Source organism: Pongo pygmaeus, chromosome 7 (assembly GCF_028885625.2).
Source record: "Pongo pygmaeus isolate AG05252 chromosome 7, NHGRI_mPonPyg2-v2.0_pri, whole genome shotgun sequence".
Taxonomy (NCBI): domain Eukaryota; kingdom Metazoa; phylum Chordata; class Mammalia; order Primates; family Hominidae; genus Pongo; species Pongo pygmaeus.
In genome coordinates, this window is record NC_072380.2 from 25,396,359 (window position 1) to 25,415,057 (window position 18,699).

Consider the following 18,699-nt stretch of genomic DNA (forward strand, 5'->3'; position numbering starts at 1 on the left):
AGAAATGGCTCGGGAGAAAGCCATTCCTATTAATATATTTTCTTAAAATCCCTGGATGCATGCAGCTTACTCTATGACACGATTGATGAAATAACACCTTATAAAGAATCAGGCCAGGCGCAGTGGCTCATGCCTCTAATCCCAGCACTTTGGGAGGCCAAGGCGGGCAGATCGCTTGAGGTCAGGAGTTCGAGACCAGCCTGGCCAACGTGATGAAACCCCATCTCTACTAAAAATGCAAAAATTAGCTGGGTGTGGTGGTATGAGCCTGTAGTCCCAGCTATTCAGGAGGCTGAGGCAGGAGAATCACTTCAGCCTGGGAGGTGGAGGTTACAGTTAGCTGAGTTCGTGCCACTGCACTCCAGCCTGGGCAACAGAGTAAGACTCCGTCTCAAAAAAAATAGACCAGGCCAGGTGAGGTGGCTCAAGCTTGTAATCCCAGCACTTTGGGAGGCCAAGGCAGGTAGATCACTTGAGACCAGGAGTTTGAGACAGCCTGGCCAACATGGTGAGACCCTGCCTCTACTTGAACCCGGGAGGCAGAGGTTGTAGTGAACCAAGGTAGTGCCACTGCACTCCAGCCTGGGTGACAGAGCAAGACTCCATCTCAAAAAAAAAAAAAAAAAGAATGGGCCAAAAGATGTTCCCTCTCATCTGTCTGACATTCCTGTTAAAAACAAACAAATAAGCTGGTTTTTTGAAAAGATCAACAAAATCGATACACCGCTAGCAAGACGAATAAAGAAGAAAAGAGAGAAGAATCAAATAGATGCAATAAAAAATGATAAAGGGGATATCACCACCGATCCCACAGAAATACAAACTACCATCAGAGAATACTACAAACACCTCTACACAAATAAGCTAGAAAATCTAGAAGAAGTGGATAAATTCCTCGACACATACACCCTCCCAAGACTAAACCAGGAAGAAGCTGAATCTCTGAATAGACCAATAACAGGCTCTGAAATTGTGGCAATAATCAATAGCTTACCAACCAAAAAAAGTCCAGGACCAGATGGATTCACAGCCGAATTCTACCAGAGGTACAAGGAGGAGCTGGTACCATTCCTTCTGAAACTAATCCAATCAATAGAAAAAGAGGGAATCCTCCCTAACTTATTTTATGAGGCCAGCATCATCCTGATACCAAAGCCTGACAGAGACACAACCAAAAAAGAGAATTTTAGACCAATATTCTTGATGAACATTGATGCAAAAATCCTCAATAAAATACTGGCAAACCGAATCCAGCAGCACATCAAAAAGCTTATCCACCATGATCAAGTGGGCTTCATCCCTGGGATGCAAAGCTGGTTCAACATACGCAAATCAATAAATGTAATCCAGCATATAAACAGAACCAAAGACAAAAACCACATGATTATCTCAATAGATGCAGAAAAGGCCGTTGACAAAATTCAACAACGCTTCATGCTAAAAACTCTCAATAAATTAGGTATTGATGGGACGTATCTCAAAATAATAAGAGCTATCTATGACAAACCCACAGCCAATATCATACTGAATGGGCAAAAACTGGAAGCCTTCCCTTTGAAAACTGGCACAAGACAGGGATGCCCTCTCTCACCACTCCTATTCAACATAGTGTTGGAAGTTCTGGCCAGGGCAGTTAGGCAGGAGAAGGAAATAAAGGGTATTCAGTTAGGAAAAGAGGAAGTCAAATTGTCCCTGTTTGCAGATGACATGATTTTATATCTAGAAAACCCCATTGTCTCAGCCCAAAGTCTCCTTAAGCTGATAAGCAACTTCAGCAAAGTCTCAGGATACAAAATCAATGTACAAAAATCACAAGCATTCTTATACACCAATAACAGACAAACAGAGAGCCAAATCATGAGTGAACTCCCATTCACAATTGCTTCAAAGAGAATAAAATACCTAGGAATCCAACTAACAAGGGGTGTGACGGACCTCTTCAAGGAGAACTACAAACCACTGCTCAATGAAATAAAAGAGGATACAAACAAATGGAAGAACATTCCATGCTCATGGGTGGGAAGAATCAATATCGTGAAAATGGCCATACTGCCCAAGGTAATTTATAGATTCAATGCCATCCCCATCAAGCTACCAATGACTTTCTTCACAGAATTGGAAAAAACTACTTTAAAGTTCATATGGAACCAAAAAAGAGCCCGCATCGCCGAGTCAATCCTAAGCCAAAAGAACAAAGCTGGAGGCATCACGCTACCTGACTTCAAACTATGCTACAAGGCTACAGTAACCAAAACAGCATGGTACTGGTACCAAAACAGAGATATAGACCAATGGAACACAACAGAGCCCTCAGAAATAACGCCGCATATCTACAACCATCTGATCATTGACAAACCTGACAAAAACAAGCAATGGGGAAAGGATTCCCTATTTAATAAATGGTGCTGGGAAAACTGGCTAGCCATATGTAGAAAGCTGAAACTGGATCCGTTCCTTACACCTTATACAAAAATTAATTCAAGATGGATTAAAGACTTACATGTTAGACCTAAAACCATAAAAACCCTAGAAGAAAACCTAGGCAATACCATTCAGGACATAGGCATGGGCAAGGACTTCATGTCTAAAACACCAAAAGCAATGACAACAAAAGCCAAAATTGACAAATGGGATGTAATTAAACTAAAGAGCTTCTGCACAGCAAAAGAAACTACCATCAGAGTGAACAGGCAACCTACAAAATGGGAGAAAATTTTTGCAACCTACTCATCTGACAAAGGGCTAATATCCAGAATCTACAATGAACTCAAACAAATTTACAAGAAAAAAACAACCCCATCAAAAAGTGGGTGAAGGATATGAACAGACACTTCTCAAAAGAAGACATTTATGCAGCCAAAAAACTCATGAAAAAATGCTCATCATCACTGGCCATCAGAGAAATGCAAATCAAAACCACAGTGAGATACCATCTCACACCAGTTAGAATGGCAATCATTAAAAAGTCAGGAAACAACAGGTGCTGGAGAGGATGTGGAGAAATAGGAACACTTCTACACTGTTGGTGGGACTGTAAACTAGTTCAACCATTGTGGAAGTCAGTGTGGTGATTCCTCAGGGATCTAGAGCTAGAAATACCATTTGACCCAGCCATCCCATTACTGGGTATATACCCAAAGGATTATAAATCATGCTGCTATAAAGACACATGCACACGTATGTTTATTGAGGCACTATTCACAATAGCAAATACTTGGAACCAACCCAAATGTCCAACAACGATAGACTGGATTAAGAAAATGTGGCACATATATACCATGGAATACTACGCAGCCATAAAAAATGAAGAGTTCATGTCCTTTGTAGGGACATGGATGAAACTGGAAACCATCATTCTCAGCAAACTATCACAAGGACAAAAAACCAAAAACTGCATGTTCTCACTCATAGATGGGAATTGAACAATGAGAACACATGGACACAGGAAGGGGAACATTACGTGCTGGGGACTGTTGTGGGGTGGGGAGAGGGGGGATGGATAGCATTAGGAGATATACCTAATGCTAAATGACGAGTTAATGGGTGCAGCACACCAACATGGCACATGTATAGATATGTAACAAACCTGCACATTGTGCACATGTACCCTAAAACTTAAAGTATAATAATAATAAAATTTAAAAAAAAACTATAAAGGCATAAAAAAAAATAAAAAAAGGATGTTCCCATCCTGTGTCACACCTTTTTTTAAGAATCTTTTCTTCATCATATTTTCTCATCTTAGAACAACAAGCTCACCCTCTTCCACCAGCTGCAGCAGATGACGTACAGCCTGATCGAGTGGCGGTCCCAGATCCTGTCTGGGACGCTCCCCAAGGATGAACTGGCAGAGCTCAAGAAGAAAGTCACAGCCAAAATTGATCATGGGAACAGGTAGGTAAACCAGGGATGACTTTTCACTGAAAACCTGGCAAACAGTGGGCATGTTCATGCTAATGACACTGTTTGCAGCAGACTTTTGGTCTTAGAGTTGCCAAAGAATAATGCTTACTGCTCTCATTTTGTCTTTGAAGACATTTAATTTTGTTGAAAAAAATGTCACAGTTCCCTCCATGGCCAGGCTCTGCGTTGGATCTCTGATCCCATGGAGGTGACAGATGACCAGGAAAGATGGGGCTTGGATTGAGGCTGCTCCACTTCAAATAAAGAAAAGAAAAACAAAAAACCTGGGTGGGCACAGTGGCTCACACCTGTAATCCCAGTACTTTGCGAGGATGAGGCTCGAGGATCACTTGAGCCCAGTAGTTTGGGACCAGCCCAGACAACATAGCGAGGCCCCATCTCTACAATAAATATTTGGAAATTAGCTGGGTGTGGTGGTGCACACCTGTCATCCCACCTACTCGGGAGGATCACTTGAACCTGGAGGTTCAAGGCTGCAGTGAGCCATGATTGCATGCCTGCACTCCAGCCTGGGCAACAGTGAGACCCTGTCTCACAAACTAAACTAAACTAAAATCCCTGAAAATGACCAAGCCTCTGAAGTTGACATTTTCAGATACTTGGGACTGTATCTATTTTTATTCTAACAGTGGATTCCAAATCAATACCAGACTCATTCTCTTTCTTTCTCTTCATCTCCCCCTAACCAGGACCATTGTCTACAGTGTGTGAAAAACAGACTTGCTGGAGTAGTAAAACATGTTTGTAGCCTGTTGATTATGGCTACAATCACCTCTACAGAGTTAATCACTTCATTAATCTTCTGATTAACACAGGCACATATCCAGGCTCCAGATATCACTGCCTTTAGGAAAATGAGAAATTCAGTCCTATATCCAAATTGATGGTGGCCTGGGATTTTTGGTTCTTGACCAGCTCTTTTTTAAAAGGCAGAAGTGGTTCCTCGGTTAGCTGTTATTGGTGATTCTTTTGGAATTTAGTTTCATTTTCTAAATTTCTTCAACTTGTGCATATGTGATTTTTTTCCTCCTCCTCTACCTTGCTTTTCCAATCTCGGAGTTCTTGGATATCCCTCAGAGACCTATTAAAATACAGATCATTATGCCACTTATTTAAATGTCATAGACTGTGACAGCTATATTCTGAAGTAGCCGAAGTGAACATGCCATGCAAGATTCAGATTCAAGCAGTCGTTAGGAAACACCTTCTATGTACATTTCATATACATTACTTGATTATAATCTTAAAATATAGGGTTGAGGTAGCTGTTATTATTTACATCTTATGGATAAAGAAACAGACCAAGTGAGCTTAAGTGATTTACTTCCCAGTCACATAGATAATAAATGGGAAAGGTTAAATTTGAACCCAAGACTTTTGACTCCATGTCTAATGCTGCCTTCTTAGGGTTACGAATTAATAGTGCCCTCCCCTATTACTTGACCACCCAGAAGACCATACCCACAGTGGCTGCACTGCCAGGCTTGTGGTGTCAGAGGACTTATTAAAAGGCCAGTTAGGCCAGGTGGGGTTGCTCATGCCTGTAATCCCAGCAGTTTGGGAGGCTGAGGTGGGCAGATCACCAGAGGTCAGGAGTTCGAGACCAACCTGGCCAACATGACGAAACCCCATCTCTACTAAAAATATAAAAATTAGCTGGGCATGGTGGCATATGCCTGTAATCCCAGCTACTTGGGAGGCTGAGGCACAAGAATCGCTGGAACTCAGGAGGTGGAGGTTGCAGTGAGCCAAGATCATGCCACTGCACTCCAGCCTGGGTGACAGAGTGAGACTCCGTCTCAAATAAATAAATAAATAAAGGGCCAATTAGGTGGGATAAGGCAGCTCTCCATTGCACATAGGATACTTCTGTCATTTGGTGTCTTGCCATGACATTGGCCTGGAGGTCCCGTGATCTCTGGCACAGGATGTTCACACCCCACAAACGGCAGAACATGACTTCTTTCCCATTTCAGCTCTTGGAAGTAGCTCAGGAAATGGAGCTGCTGTGTCAGTGCCTTCCTGATCCAGTCTCCGAGCAGCCAGCATGGCCATCGTTCATGAGTCTGGGTGGCCTGTGGGTCTGGCCGCCATGGAAAGGAACCTGCCAGATCAAATCACTTGATAGAGGTGCTGTAAAACAGGGAGGAGGGAGGGGAGGCATTTTTGCTTTCTTCCCAAAGACTTGGCACATTGCAGTGTTATCCCTGAGCGGTCTTGCTCTTTGGTGCCAGGAATGCATGCTGGGTATTGGGACAGCAGTATCCTATTTCCACCACAGTTCTCAACTTCTTGAGCCTAAGCAAAGTTTTTTCTACTTCTGTGTGCACTTTGGGCACAAAAGCCTTGAGGGGAGGGATTGCACCCACGATATGGCCGTTAGTATTCCCAAGCATATGCGGAGCTACAGCTTCACACGCAGCCAGGTGTTTGCTTCTACTAGTTGCTGTGATAAGAGCTGTGTTAGTCCATTCTCACACTGCTATAAAGAAATACCGGAGACTGGGTAATTTATAAGAAAAGTGGTTTCATTGACTTACGGTTCTGTTGGCTGTACAGGCAGCATACCAGCTTCTGCCTCTGGGGAGGCCTCAGGAAACTTACAATCATGGCAGAAGGGGAAGTAAGCACGTCTTACATGGCGGAGCAGGAGCGAGAGAGAGAGAGGTGGGAGGGGCTACAGACTTTTAAACAACCGGATCTCATGAGAACTCTGTCAGGAGAACAGCACCAAAGGGATGGTGTTAAACCATTTATGAAGGATCCACCCCCATCATCCAGTCACCTCCCACCAGGCCCCACTTCCAACATTGGGGTGAATGTGAGATTTGGGTGGGAACATAGATCTAAACCATATCAAGAGCTAACATTTATGCTTAAGCTGAGAGCCTACTGTATGCTACATATAGTATTAGGTACTGTACATGCATTATCTTATTAAATTCTCACAACAGGGCCAAATGCAATGGCTTATGCCTATAATCCCAGCACTTTGGGAGGCCGAAGTGGGAGGCTCACTTGAAGCCAGGAGTTCAAGACTAGCCTGGGCAACATAGCAAGACCCCATCTGTACAATTTTTTTTTTTTTTTTAATTAGCTGAGCATGGTAATGTAAGCCTGTAGTCCCAGCTACTTGGAAGGCTGAGACAGGGACTGCTTGAGCCCAGGAGTTTAAGGCTGTCTCTAAAAAAAAAATAAATAAATAAATTCTCACAACAACCTTGAAGGGTAAGGAATGTATACAAATGAAGAAACCAAAGTTTTGCAGAATTAAGTAGATTCTCCAGGGTCATAATGGTAGCAAGTATTCAAGCCAAGATTCAAATCCTGGTCTAAATGACACCAGAGCCCATGCTGTAGGCATGAGATAGCAGCAAGCCAGGACTTACTTCACTCGTCTCCTTTATGACCATCTTGAGTTAAGGAAATCAAGGCAAGCCCTCAAATAATTGTTCATTGGTCCTTCATAGCAATGTAATAAACAGTGAGACCACGCCCACTTGGTCTGTTCCTTTACTCATAAAATGGAAATAATAACATTTACCTCCACCCTACCTCATGGCGTTATAATCAATCAATGTTTGCGAAGTATATATAGGAGGTATGTGTGTATTTATTTATTTATTTATTTATTGTTTCAGACAGGGTCTTGCTTTGCCACGCAGGCTAGAGTGCAGTGGTGCAATCTTGACTCATTGCAGCCTCAACTTCCTGGGCTCAAGCCATCCTCACACCTCAGCCCCCCAAGCAGTTGAGACTACAGGCGTGTGCCACTACACCTGGCTAATTTTTGTATTTTTAGCAGAGACAGGGTTTCAACATGTTGCCCAGGCTGGTCTTGACCTCCTGGTCTCAAGTAATCCGCCCACCTCAGCCTCCCAAAGTGCTAGGATTACAGACGTGAACCACGGCGCCTGGCAAAGGAGGTGTTTATTAAACACAGGTTGAATCTTAATTTTGTTTGCTCTGTTTACTTCATTTCATAGTTCCTCTTCATAATAACAGAAGATTACAGGCAAGAAGCATTGGCCAGAGGAATTTAGTCAAAATCAATGCCAATTTTGCTTTTCTCTTGAGGGTCTATGGACCATATTTGCATATCCTTCTACGACTTTGGCTAATATCATCTCATGAGTTTTCTAACAGTGTTGAAAGGTGGCAGAAACTGAAATGCGAAAAGTCAATGAGCTGTGCTTCACTGGGCTTGTCCAGCATCTCCCTTTCTAACTATGGATCCTCTGGGCTCCTTGACAAGGACTCCTCAGTAAAAAAGTCTGCCCTTGGTGAGGAGAACCAGCTGACTACTCCTTTCTCTCCAGAATGCTGGGGTTAGATCTGGTGGTGCGAGATGACAATGGGAACATCCTAGACCCCGACGAAACCAGCACCATTGCCCTCTTCAAGGCCCATGAGGTGGCCTCCAAAAGGATTGAGGAAAAGATCCAAGAAGAGAAGGTACAGTTCCTCAAATGTGAAATTCTGCCCACTGAGGTTCCATTTTTGCCTTGGTTTTTAATGAAAGAAAGGGAAATCATTGAGAACAAAACTACTTCTGTAGTTTCGTCCTCATTTTAAAAGGGAAACATAGCAGAAAGGATGAAGCAGGTATATATATATATATATATGTTCTGATATGGAAAGATCGCAAAGATACGTATTAAGTGAAAAGATCGGGATCCATAACAGTATATATGAAATGCTATTATTTGTGTTTCAAAAAATGTATATAAATCTATGCTTGCATATACATAGACTAACTCTGAAATAATAGACAAGAAATAATTATTAATGGATGCGTCTGGGAAGGAAAATGGAGTGGGAGGGAGACTTTTTAAATGTGTAATCTCTTGCATTCATTGCATATATTGCAATTTCAAAATAAATAGTATTTATTTATTTTTATTTTTTATTTATATGTTTCTTTTTGAGACGGAGTCTTGCTCTGTTGCCCAGGCTGGAGTGCAGTGGTGCAATCTCAGCTCACTGCAACCTCTGCTTCCCGGGTTCAAGCAATTCTCCTGCCTCAGCCTCCCGAGTAGCTGGGATTACAGGCACCCACCACCACATCCGGCTAATTTTTGTAATTTTTTTTTTTTTTTTTTAGATGGAGTCTTGCTCTGTTGCCCTGGAGTGGCCAGATCTCAGCTCACTGCAACCTCTGCCTCCTGGCTTCAAGCTGTTCTCCTGCCTCAGCCTTCCAAGTAGCTGGGATTACAGGCGCCCACCACCACGCCCGGCTAATTTTTGTATTTTTAGTAGAGACAGGGTTTCACCATGTTGGCCAGGCTAGTCTTGAACTCCTGACCTCCTGTGATCCACCCGCCTCGGCCTCCCAAAGTGCTGGGATTACAGGCATGAGCCACCAAGCCCGGCCAATTTTTGTATTTTTAGTAGAGACGGGGTTTCAGCATGTTGGTCAGGCCAGTCTCAAACTCCTGACCTCAGGTCACGAGATCCACCCTCCTGGATCTCCTCGGGAGATCCACCCTCCTCGACCTCCCGAAGTGCTGGGATTATAGGCATGATCCACTGCACCCAGGCTAAAATAAATAATATTTAAAAATAAAGTGTTTGAAAGACTTCAAAAGTAATAATTGGACATTAAAGAAAAATTAGAATCCGTGCATGGTGGCTCATGCCTGTAGTCCTGGCCATTTGGGAGGCTGAGGTGGGCGGATCATTTGAGGCCAGGAGTTCAAGACCAACTGGGCAACATAGCAACATAGTGAGACCCCATTTCTACAAAAATTTTTTTTTTTTAAATTAGCTGGGCGTGGTAGTGCATGACTGTAGTCCCAGCTACCCGGGAGGCTGAGGCAGGAGGATCACTTGAGACTGGGAATTTGAGGCTGCAGTGAACTATGATCATATCACTGCACTCCAGCCTGGGCAGCAAAGCAAGACCCTGACTCTTAAAAAAAAAAAAAAACTTATTCATATTTTGATTTCTCAGACCCAAACATATTGACATTTTGATATATGTTTTTCTTCCAGTCTTTCTGTTCTAAGGAGTAAAGATTTGTGTCAATTTTATTTGGTTTGTTGGTTTGTAGTATTTACTTCTTTAGCACGGTCATGATAATATTTGTGTTCTGAATCCAATGGCAAACGATGCCTGAAGGTAAAGCTTTTCCAGCGGAATATTTTGTTTTTAATGAGAGTTATTTCTCTATCCAGGATAATGGATCATGATGTTCGTGCTTTTGAGCTTCATTCAGAAGCTATTGTGTAAGACAAGCACTTCTTGGAGCTACCAAAACCCTGGAATTATCCCCTTTAGACAGCATTTGTTTGAATGTCTGGGGTTCAAGACAGGACAGTCTTGATCACTGAAATTATAATGATTATATTTTGCTCACTGCATTTGTCCACTTACATACACTTTTTCTTAGCAAATGTACTTCCTCTTGGATGTTGTCTGTGTTTTGTTTTTTGTTATTTATTGATTAATCAACTGATTGATTGAGACAGGGTCTCACTTTGTTGCCCAGGCTGGAGTTCAGTGACTCCATCATAGCTCACTCACTGCAGCCTCCTCTGTTCCCAGGTAGCCGGGACTACAGGCACAGCTAATTAAAAAAAAATTTTTTTGTAGAGACAGAGGCTTGCTGTGTTGCCCAGGCTGGTCTCAAATTCCTGGGCCTCTAGTAGCACTGGGATTACAGGAATGAGCCACTGTGCCCAGGCTTTGTCTGCCATTTGCAGGCTTATTTATTTATTTATTTATTTTTGCCAACATTTCCCATTTGCCAAAATCAAGATGTTTTTCTCTGTTCCCTCTTTGTTCAGTCAATCCTGCAGAACCTCGACTTGCGGGGCCAGTCCATCTTCAGTACCATCCACACCTATGGCCTCTATGTGAACTTCAAGAACTTTGTCTGCAACATCGGGGAAGATGCAGAGTTGTTTATGGCCCTCTATGACCCAGACCAGTCCACTTTTATCAGGTAGCAGAGACCCAGGTCCCCTACTGCTGACCTAACAAAGATACCCAGCCTTCCCCTGACCCCTACCAAGGCAGCTCTTTGCCAGATTTGAGAAGAAAAAATAGGGAAGCAGGGAAGATTTCTAAGCAGTAGAATGTAAAATCATATGGTCTATGAAGCCTTCATATGTCACTACTAGAACAATGCAGCCAGTTTGTATACTCTCTGGGATTTAGAGATCACATAAAACTCATTAGGACTTGGAGATGGGAACAAAGAATTCACAACACTGTGTGGGAGGGTGAGAGAGGGATGAATAGGCAGAGCACAGAGGATTTTTAGAGCGACGGCACTATTCTGTATGATGCTATAGTGGTGGATGCATGTCATTATGAATTTGTCTAAATGCACAGGACGTTTGACGCCAGGAGGGAACCCTTATGTAAACTGTGAACTTTGGGTAAATGATGTGTCAACGTAGCTTCATCAGTTTTAACTAATGTTACTACTCTGGTCGGGGGAATGTTGATAGCAAAGGAGGTTGTGTCTGAGGGGAGAGGATATGTTATGGAACTCTATTTTCAGCCCAACTTTACTGCAAAGCCAAAACTGCTCTAAGAAAATAATGTCTATTAAAAAAAATTTTTTTAAGACTCTAAGGAGTGTAATGGGCATTGTTCAGTCCTATAGTGGTACTACTGTTTAGCAGCTAAGAAAATGGAGAATTTATTTTTGAGAAGACAGTTAAAAGTAATGGCTGATAATTTGTTTCTTTAAAAAAATTTTTTTAATGTCATAATGTGGATTACAGGGGATAGATTTGGAATGACTGTTATAAAATTAAATTCTTTTTTTATTTTTATTTATTTTTTTATTTTTTGAGACAGAGTTTAGCTCTTGTCATCCAGGCTGGAGTGCAATGGCACGATCTCAGCTCGTTGCAGCCTCCGCCTCCTGGGTCCAAGTGATTCTCCTGCCTCAGCCTCCCAAGTAGCTGGGATTACAGACACCTGCCACCATGCCCCACCAAGTTTTGTATTTTTAGTAGAGAAAGGGTTTCACCATGTTGGCCAGCCTGGTCTTGAACTCCTGACCTCAGGCGATCCACCTGCCTTGGCCTCTCAAAGTGGTGGGATTACAGGCGTGAGCCACTGCGCCCTGCCTAAAATTAAATTATTAATTTAGCAAAGCTGAAACTTTTATTCAAGGATTTTGAGATGGAAGGACAACCCAGACCGTAGCATCCCATAAGCTCTACTGTGTCTGTGCCCACCAGGAGCAGTGGGTGTCCTGCATCTGTGTGGGGCATGCCTTGTGGAGCCACAGCAGGGACACTTCTCTAATGCCAGGACACCCAGCAGTGGCCATCTGTGTGGTCCCAGTTCCCAACTCAGCTCTTTTCACACCAGCCTGTTGAATTTCACTGAGCATTTCTGGCCCTTCCTCCTTCCCTTGTAAGTCTATCCTAAAGGTAGCCTTGTCTCCAACCCCAGTTAGCCTCTCATTAAGAGCAATTTTTTTTCCTTTGCCAGTGAGAACTATCTAATTCGTTGGGGCAGTAACGGGATGCCCAAGGAAATAGAGAAGCTCAATAACCTCCAAGCAGTGTTTACAGTAAGTCCTCCCTTCTGTTTAATCATTCTCTTTGTTTGCTATGTGAACATATTCATATAATGAATATGTGGAAAACATACAAAATGAAAAGATGAAAGGAAAAATCATCAATCCCCCTAGCAGGAATAACATACACTTATTCAACATGTACTTCAATGCCAGGCACTGATTTAGACACTTGAGATACATCCATGAAAAATCAGGGGGAAAAAAAAAGCAGCTTTTGTCCTGATTGGTAAGACACATAGTAAACAATAATCAATCCAGGCACAGGGGCTCATGCCTGTAATCCCAGGACTTTGGGAGGCTGAGGTGGGAGGATCACTTGAGCTCAGGAGTTCGAGACCAGTCTGTGCAACATGGTAAAACCTTGTCTCTACTGAAGAATTTTAAAAAGGAAAAATGACCTCAAAGTACAAGAGGAGTGATGCTGGCAATTCGGATATGCCAAAGAGAAGCGTGCTTCCTTTAAGTGAAAAGGTAAAACTTTATAAATACGTATGTATAGGAAAAAACAGCACATATAGAGTTCAGTACTGTCTTTGGTTTCAGGTATCCACTGGGGGTCTCAGAGCATATTCATCACAGACAAGGGGGGCTACTCTATCAATGTGCCACAATATATGTAACTAGTCACCTGGAGTCTTTATTTTTCCATTAACAGAAGCGTTGCAGACCTACAGTAGAAATGCAGGGTGGACATTATCATTGATGTATATCTTGGACACCTGAGTTAACTAAATTACAGGGGCTGGATTTGGAATGATTATGTTAAAAGTGATTGTTGCTTCAGTAAAGAGAGCTTGGGCAGCTGTTTCATATAACCAATTTGAGATGTGATTAATTTTTTTTCTGAAGTTGAACTGAATGAGAGATATCAGCTCATTCCTGGGTTTACTCACCTATCCTTAAGAAAACAAATAATGGCTGGGCGCAGTGGCTCATGTCTGTAATCCCAGCACTTTGGGAGGCCGAGGAGGCTGGATCCCTTGAGTCTAGACGTTCAAGGCCAAGGCCAGCCTGGATAACATAGGGAGACCTTGTCAAAAAAAAAAAAAAAAAAGAATACAGACAAATGTAGAACCCTAGCTACAAGAGAAATAGGTATTTCATTGACACATCTGTCATGATTCAGTATACACTGATAAGCTCTCAATGGAGACCTCTCATAAATCAGGTGAATAGTCCCATAAAGCAGTGCCTGTCTCATAGTTGCCTCACGGGCTTGTTTTGAAGAGGAAATGAAATGTCACAGACTTGTGTGTATACCCAATAAATGTCAGTGTTACACAAGTTTTTACTTCATTTGATACTGAAATGCATCCTGTGCTGAGATACTTCCAAGAAGGATATATAGTCGCAATGATGAGGGCGCTGATTTTTCAATACCCTGCTTAAGCTGATGAACTGGAGACTTCCAACGGACTGTGATCTGATTTGTAAATTTGAAGCAGGAACTGGGGAACAAAAAAGCACTTGTTTACAAGCACAAAGTCATGTTCTCTGATGCCATAATAGCTCTTGGATGGAGATGGGGAAGAAGAGAGTCGTTCTGATATTTCAGCATTGAGAAATAAGGTTGGAACAGGATTTTGTTGTAGAGGGTAAAGAAAAAAGAGACACAGGTGACACAGTGGCCCAGCCCCACCTCCTCTCACACTTTCTCTGCCCCTTTAGGACCTCAGCAGCATGGACCTCATCCGGCCCCGCGTCAGCCTGGTGTGCCAGATCGTCCGCGTGGGCCACATGGAGCTGAAGGAAGGCAAGAAGCACACCTGTGGACTCCGAAGACCTTTTGGAGTGGCAGGTACAAGAGAGACCCAGAGACAAATGTGAAATACTGCAGTGCTGTGGAAAATAGCATGGCGATTTCTCAAAAAATTAAACATGGAACTAGCAAATGATCCAGCTGCCCTGCTTCAAAACAATCAAAAGCAAGGTCTGGGGGAGATACTTGTGCATCCATGTTTGTAGCAGTATTATTCACAATAGGCAAAAGGTGGAAGTAACCTAGGTATCCATCAGTGCATCAATGGACTAAGAAACTGTGGTGTGTACGCACAATGGAATATTACTCACCTTAAACAGGACGGGAATTTTGACTCATGCTACACACAGCGTGGATGAACCTTGAGGACTTTACACTAAGTAAATAAGCAAGACACAAAAGGACAAATATTGTATGATCCCACCTATATGAGGCACCTAGAGTAGTCAAATTCACAGAGACAGTGTAGAATGGTGTCAGGGGCTGGAGAGGGGGAATGGGGAGTTAGTGTTTAATGGGTACGGAGTTTCCATTTGGGAAGATGAGAAAGTTCTAGAGATGGAAGGTGATGATGGTTGCACAACAATGGGAATACACTTAATGCCACTGAACTGAATACTTTAAAATGGGCAAGATGGTACATTTTATGTTATGTGTGTTTTACCACAATTTTGAAAATAGAGAGAGGAAGAGAAGGAGGAAAGGAGGAAGAAAGGTGGGAAGAAGGCCCAGAGATAGTAAGAGATGGATCACGTTGTCATTGTCAGTATCAGACACGCATTTACTGCCTGTTACTGCCAGTTTTCTTTGTGTGGGTTCTGTGTCCTCACCTAGCCCATGCTCCTTTCTTTCCCCCTTAGTGCCCAATGCTGTGTCTTATACACAGTAGAACCTAAGTTGTGACTATTGGAATCCTCCCTGTGTGGGTCTGCGTATTGATTTTAGTGGAATAAAATACTCGCTGGGAAGTAGTTTGCCGGTCTAGGAAATTTACTCTTCGAAGACAATGTTGTGTTTGTTTCTAAATGCTTTCAGAGATGCTCCTTGGCTTACATCAAACCCCAGAACCTGCCAAAACGCCCAGCATCTTCCTCTGTAGTTTGTTCAATTGAGGAAATACATTTTGGACCTTACATTGACATTTTGGTTGCTTATAGATTGAAAACGATCAAGGAAATGTCATAATTCTGCTCCTGGACCTTTGGTTCCAGACTTACTAAAAAGTAACCTGATGTTAAATTTCTCAAGAATTTAGCAACTCGGGCAGGGCACGATGGCTCATCCCTGTAATCCCAGCACTTTGGGAGGCTGAGGCGGGTGGATCACCTGAGGTCAGGAGCTCAAGACCACCCTGGCCAACATGGTGAAACTCTGTCTATACTAAAAAAATACAAAAGTTAGCCAAGCGTGGTGGCATGTGCTGTAGTAGTCCCAGCTACTTGGGAGGCTGAGGCAGGGGAATTGCTTGAACAGGAGAGGTGGAGGTTGCAATGAGCCAAGATTGTGCCACTGCACTCCAACCTGGGCAAAAGAGCAAGACTGTCTTTTAAAAAAAAGCAAAAGAATTTAGCAACTCAATCTTCTAGAGTTTTTAAAGTGGGTAGTCTGCAAAATTGATCCAGTAAAACCCAGACCCCTTCCTTAGCACCTCATGAGTCACTTTTTTGTTGGGCTAGGTACACTGGGAATCACCATTGGCAAAGAAATAAAAAAAAAGTCCCTGCTTGGTACTTTCTTCCTGCAGTGTTTTATGTTTGCTGATACTGTCCTTTTCCATAGTAACTTACTGAGGCATGAAGCAATTAGTTTCTTTAATGAAGTTTATCTTTTTCCTAGTGATGGATATTACTGATATCATACATGGGAAGGTGGATGATGAAGAAAAGCAGCATTTTATTCCCTTTCAGCAGTAAGTACTTTGGCATGTGTCCCAGGTGACTTGAGACCTGGATTAGCCATTCAATTGTCTGTTAACACAGAAACAGGTGCTAGAAACCATTTTCTCAGAGAAGGAAAGATTCCAAGCTGCAAGATTGTCAGATAGGAGCTGAACAGAAGACTTTATTCAAAGTCCTTGATGTTGGACTCCCATTGAAGAGAGTAAACTGAACTTTCCTGATTCTGTAGAAAGGATCAAAGGAATATAAAAGGGCACATGTCTGTCTGCCCTGGAATGCAGAGAGGGTGCCGTCCTTATGTCAGCAATGCCAAAGTATATGTGCAGTCTATTGCATGAAACAGGCATCATGAAGACACGGAATCACGTGGGCTAGCGTAGGGCTTCTCAGACTGCATCATGCATATGAATCAGGGCAGCTTGTTAGGCTGCAGGGGAGTTCTGACTCTGAGAAGCTCCCAGGTGATGCTGATGTAGCTGGTCTGAGGGCCACACTGTCTGTAGCGAGGGTTTAGGAGATGAGAGAGTGAAGGGCTGACCCACCCATGGGCCAGTGTTCCTGCGTGTCGGGGGAAAGCCAGCCTGGGAGCATGTGAAAGGATCCTTGCAGAGCTTTACTAAGGCCCTCCATGTTGAGCTGCAGGAGCTGGAGCCATGGGTAGGCCATTGAGGAGCTGTTGAGAGCAGATTCAAGCCGTGTCACTCTGAAGAAGTGCAGGTGTAGAACGTCATGACCTGCTCCAGCACCTGCACAGGCAGTGGAGGCCTAGCGGAGGCCAAGAACATTGTCAGGACCAACTCCCATCAGGGGCCATCGTGCCAGTCAGAGGGCATCATCTCAGCTCACTTGCAGCTGCCACTGCAGACAAGTAGAACAAACTAATTCCACAAACCAGCCAGAATCATATATTTGAGTTAATATATCGTTTTTTACAAATGATATCACAAATTAGTGGAGAAAGATACATTATGCAAAAAAAAGGATTTTTGGAGAAAGTTAGCTAGCCATTTAAGATCCCTAAGTTAGATTCCAGTCTCACAACTTATGCCAGTGTAAATTTTAGATGATTAAACATACAACTGTAAGAGCTAGAATCTTAAAATATTAACGAGAAAATAGAAGTTTTAAGTGGTAGTAATGGGAGGGAGGCCGTTTTAAAGATTCAGCCAAAAAAAGAAAAATTGATAGGTTTAACCACCCAAAAATTGTAAAGAACTTAATACATACAAAAAAATCAATACAATCTTTGCAGTGTGTATGAGAAAGGATGAGTATTTGTAATATATAAAGAATTAATAGAAATTAATAAGGACACGAAGGGAATACACGCACACACAGAAATGGTGTTGTACATTTATTGAGGATGAGTGAAATGCAAATGGAAACATCAAGGTTTAGTTTTTATCTTGACCACACGTTAGTGTTTGGGTAGATACAAGGAGACATACATTACTTATAGAGAATATGAATTGTTACAATGCATTAAAAGCCTTAAAATTTAGATATTTCAAAAAATGTACTCCATGATTAACAGTGATTATTTCCGTTGATGTAACTCTTGGTGATTTTGCTCCTGTTTTTGTTTTCCTGTTGTCTGTTTTTTATGCAAAAAATATGTATTATATGTAATATATAAAATATAAAAATTTTAATCTTTCAATGTTAAGTCCACACCTTTGGACCAGTTTCTAAACATAATAGTGCAAATAGCCCATGCTGAGTAGTACTTGTCTCTTTTATACAGAGGCTGCTATGAATTATTTTTTAAAATGTGGCCATTGCACTCCATCATGGGTGACAGAGCCATACCCTGTCTCAGATAAAATAAAATATAAAGTAAAAATAGATAAATAAAATAGTTAAAAAATAAAATGCACTTACTTTGTATGCTACCGCCTATATACTGACCTTCCAAGACGAGACAAATATTTTATGTAGCACAGTGCTAAAGTTAATTATGTGATAACTTTCATCTCCATGAATGCTGCTCCTGTTTTGTGCATAATATAAAACACTGTATGCACATACCTATATAAATATATATTGTATAATATATAAATATGTTTAAGTATATTTAATAAACATGTTGAATTTAGGGCCGGGCGCGGTGGCTTACGCCTGTAATCCCAGCACTTTGGGAGGCTGAGGCGGGCAGATCATGAGGTCAGGAGATCGAGACCACGGTGAAAACCCTGTTTCTACGAAAAATACAAAAAATTAGCTGGGCACAGTGGCGGGCGCCTGTAGTCCCAGCTACTCGGGAGGCTGAGGCAGGAGAATGGCATGAACCTGGAAGGTGGAGCTTGCAATGAGTCAAGATCGCGCCACTGCACTCCAGCCTGGGCGACAGAGCGAGACTCTGTCTCAAAAATAAATAAATAAATAAATAAATAAATAAATAAATATGTTGAATATAGTACAATGTTAATTTGTTAATTACATTTATAAATATGCTAAATAAAATACAATCATGCATCAGTTAATGGCAGGGATACGTTCTGAGAAACATGTCACTAGGCTCTCTTGTCATTGTGTAGACAACATAGAGTGCACTTACACAAACCCAGAA

General features: G+C 42.2%; 1 protein-coding gene across 3 annotated transcripts in view; it reads left to right on the forward strand.

The window, feature by feature from the left end:
* Positions 1-18,699, forward strand: part of DOCK5 (dedicator of cytokinesis 5) — a 239,090-nt gene that overhangs the window by 108,204 nt on the left and 112,187 nt on the right. For all 3 annotated transcript variants that reach the window (XM_054498518.2, XM_063669373.1, XM_063669374.1), the window contains exons 6-11: positions 3,746-3,894; positions 8,244-8,379; positions 10,714-10,871; positions 12,383-12,464; positions 14,142-14,271; positions 16,069-16,141. In XM_054498518.2, the coding sequence (XP_054354493.2) occupies positions 3,746-3,894; positions 8,244-8,379; positions 10,714-10,871; positions 12,383-12,464; positions 14,142-14,271; positions 16,069-16,141 (728 nt within the window). The remainder of the gene's footprint in view (positions 1-3,745; positions 3,895-8,243; positions 8,380-10,713; positions 10,872-12,382; positions 12,465-14,141; positions 14,272-16,068; positions 16,142-18,699) is intronic.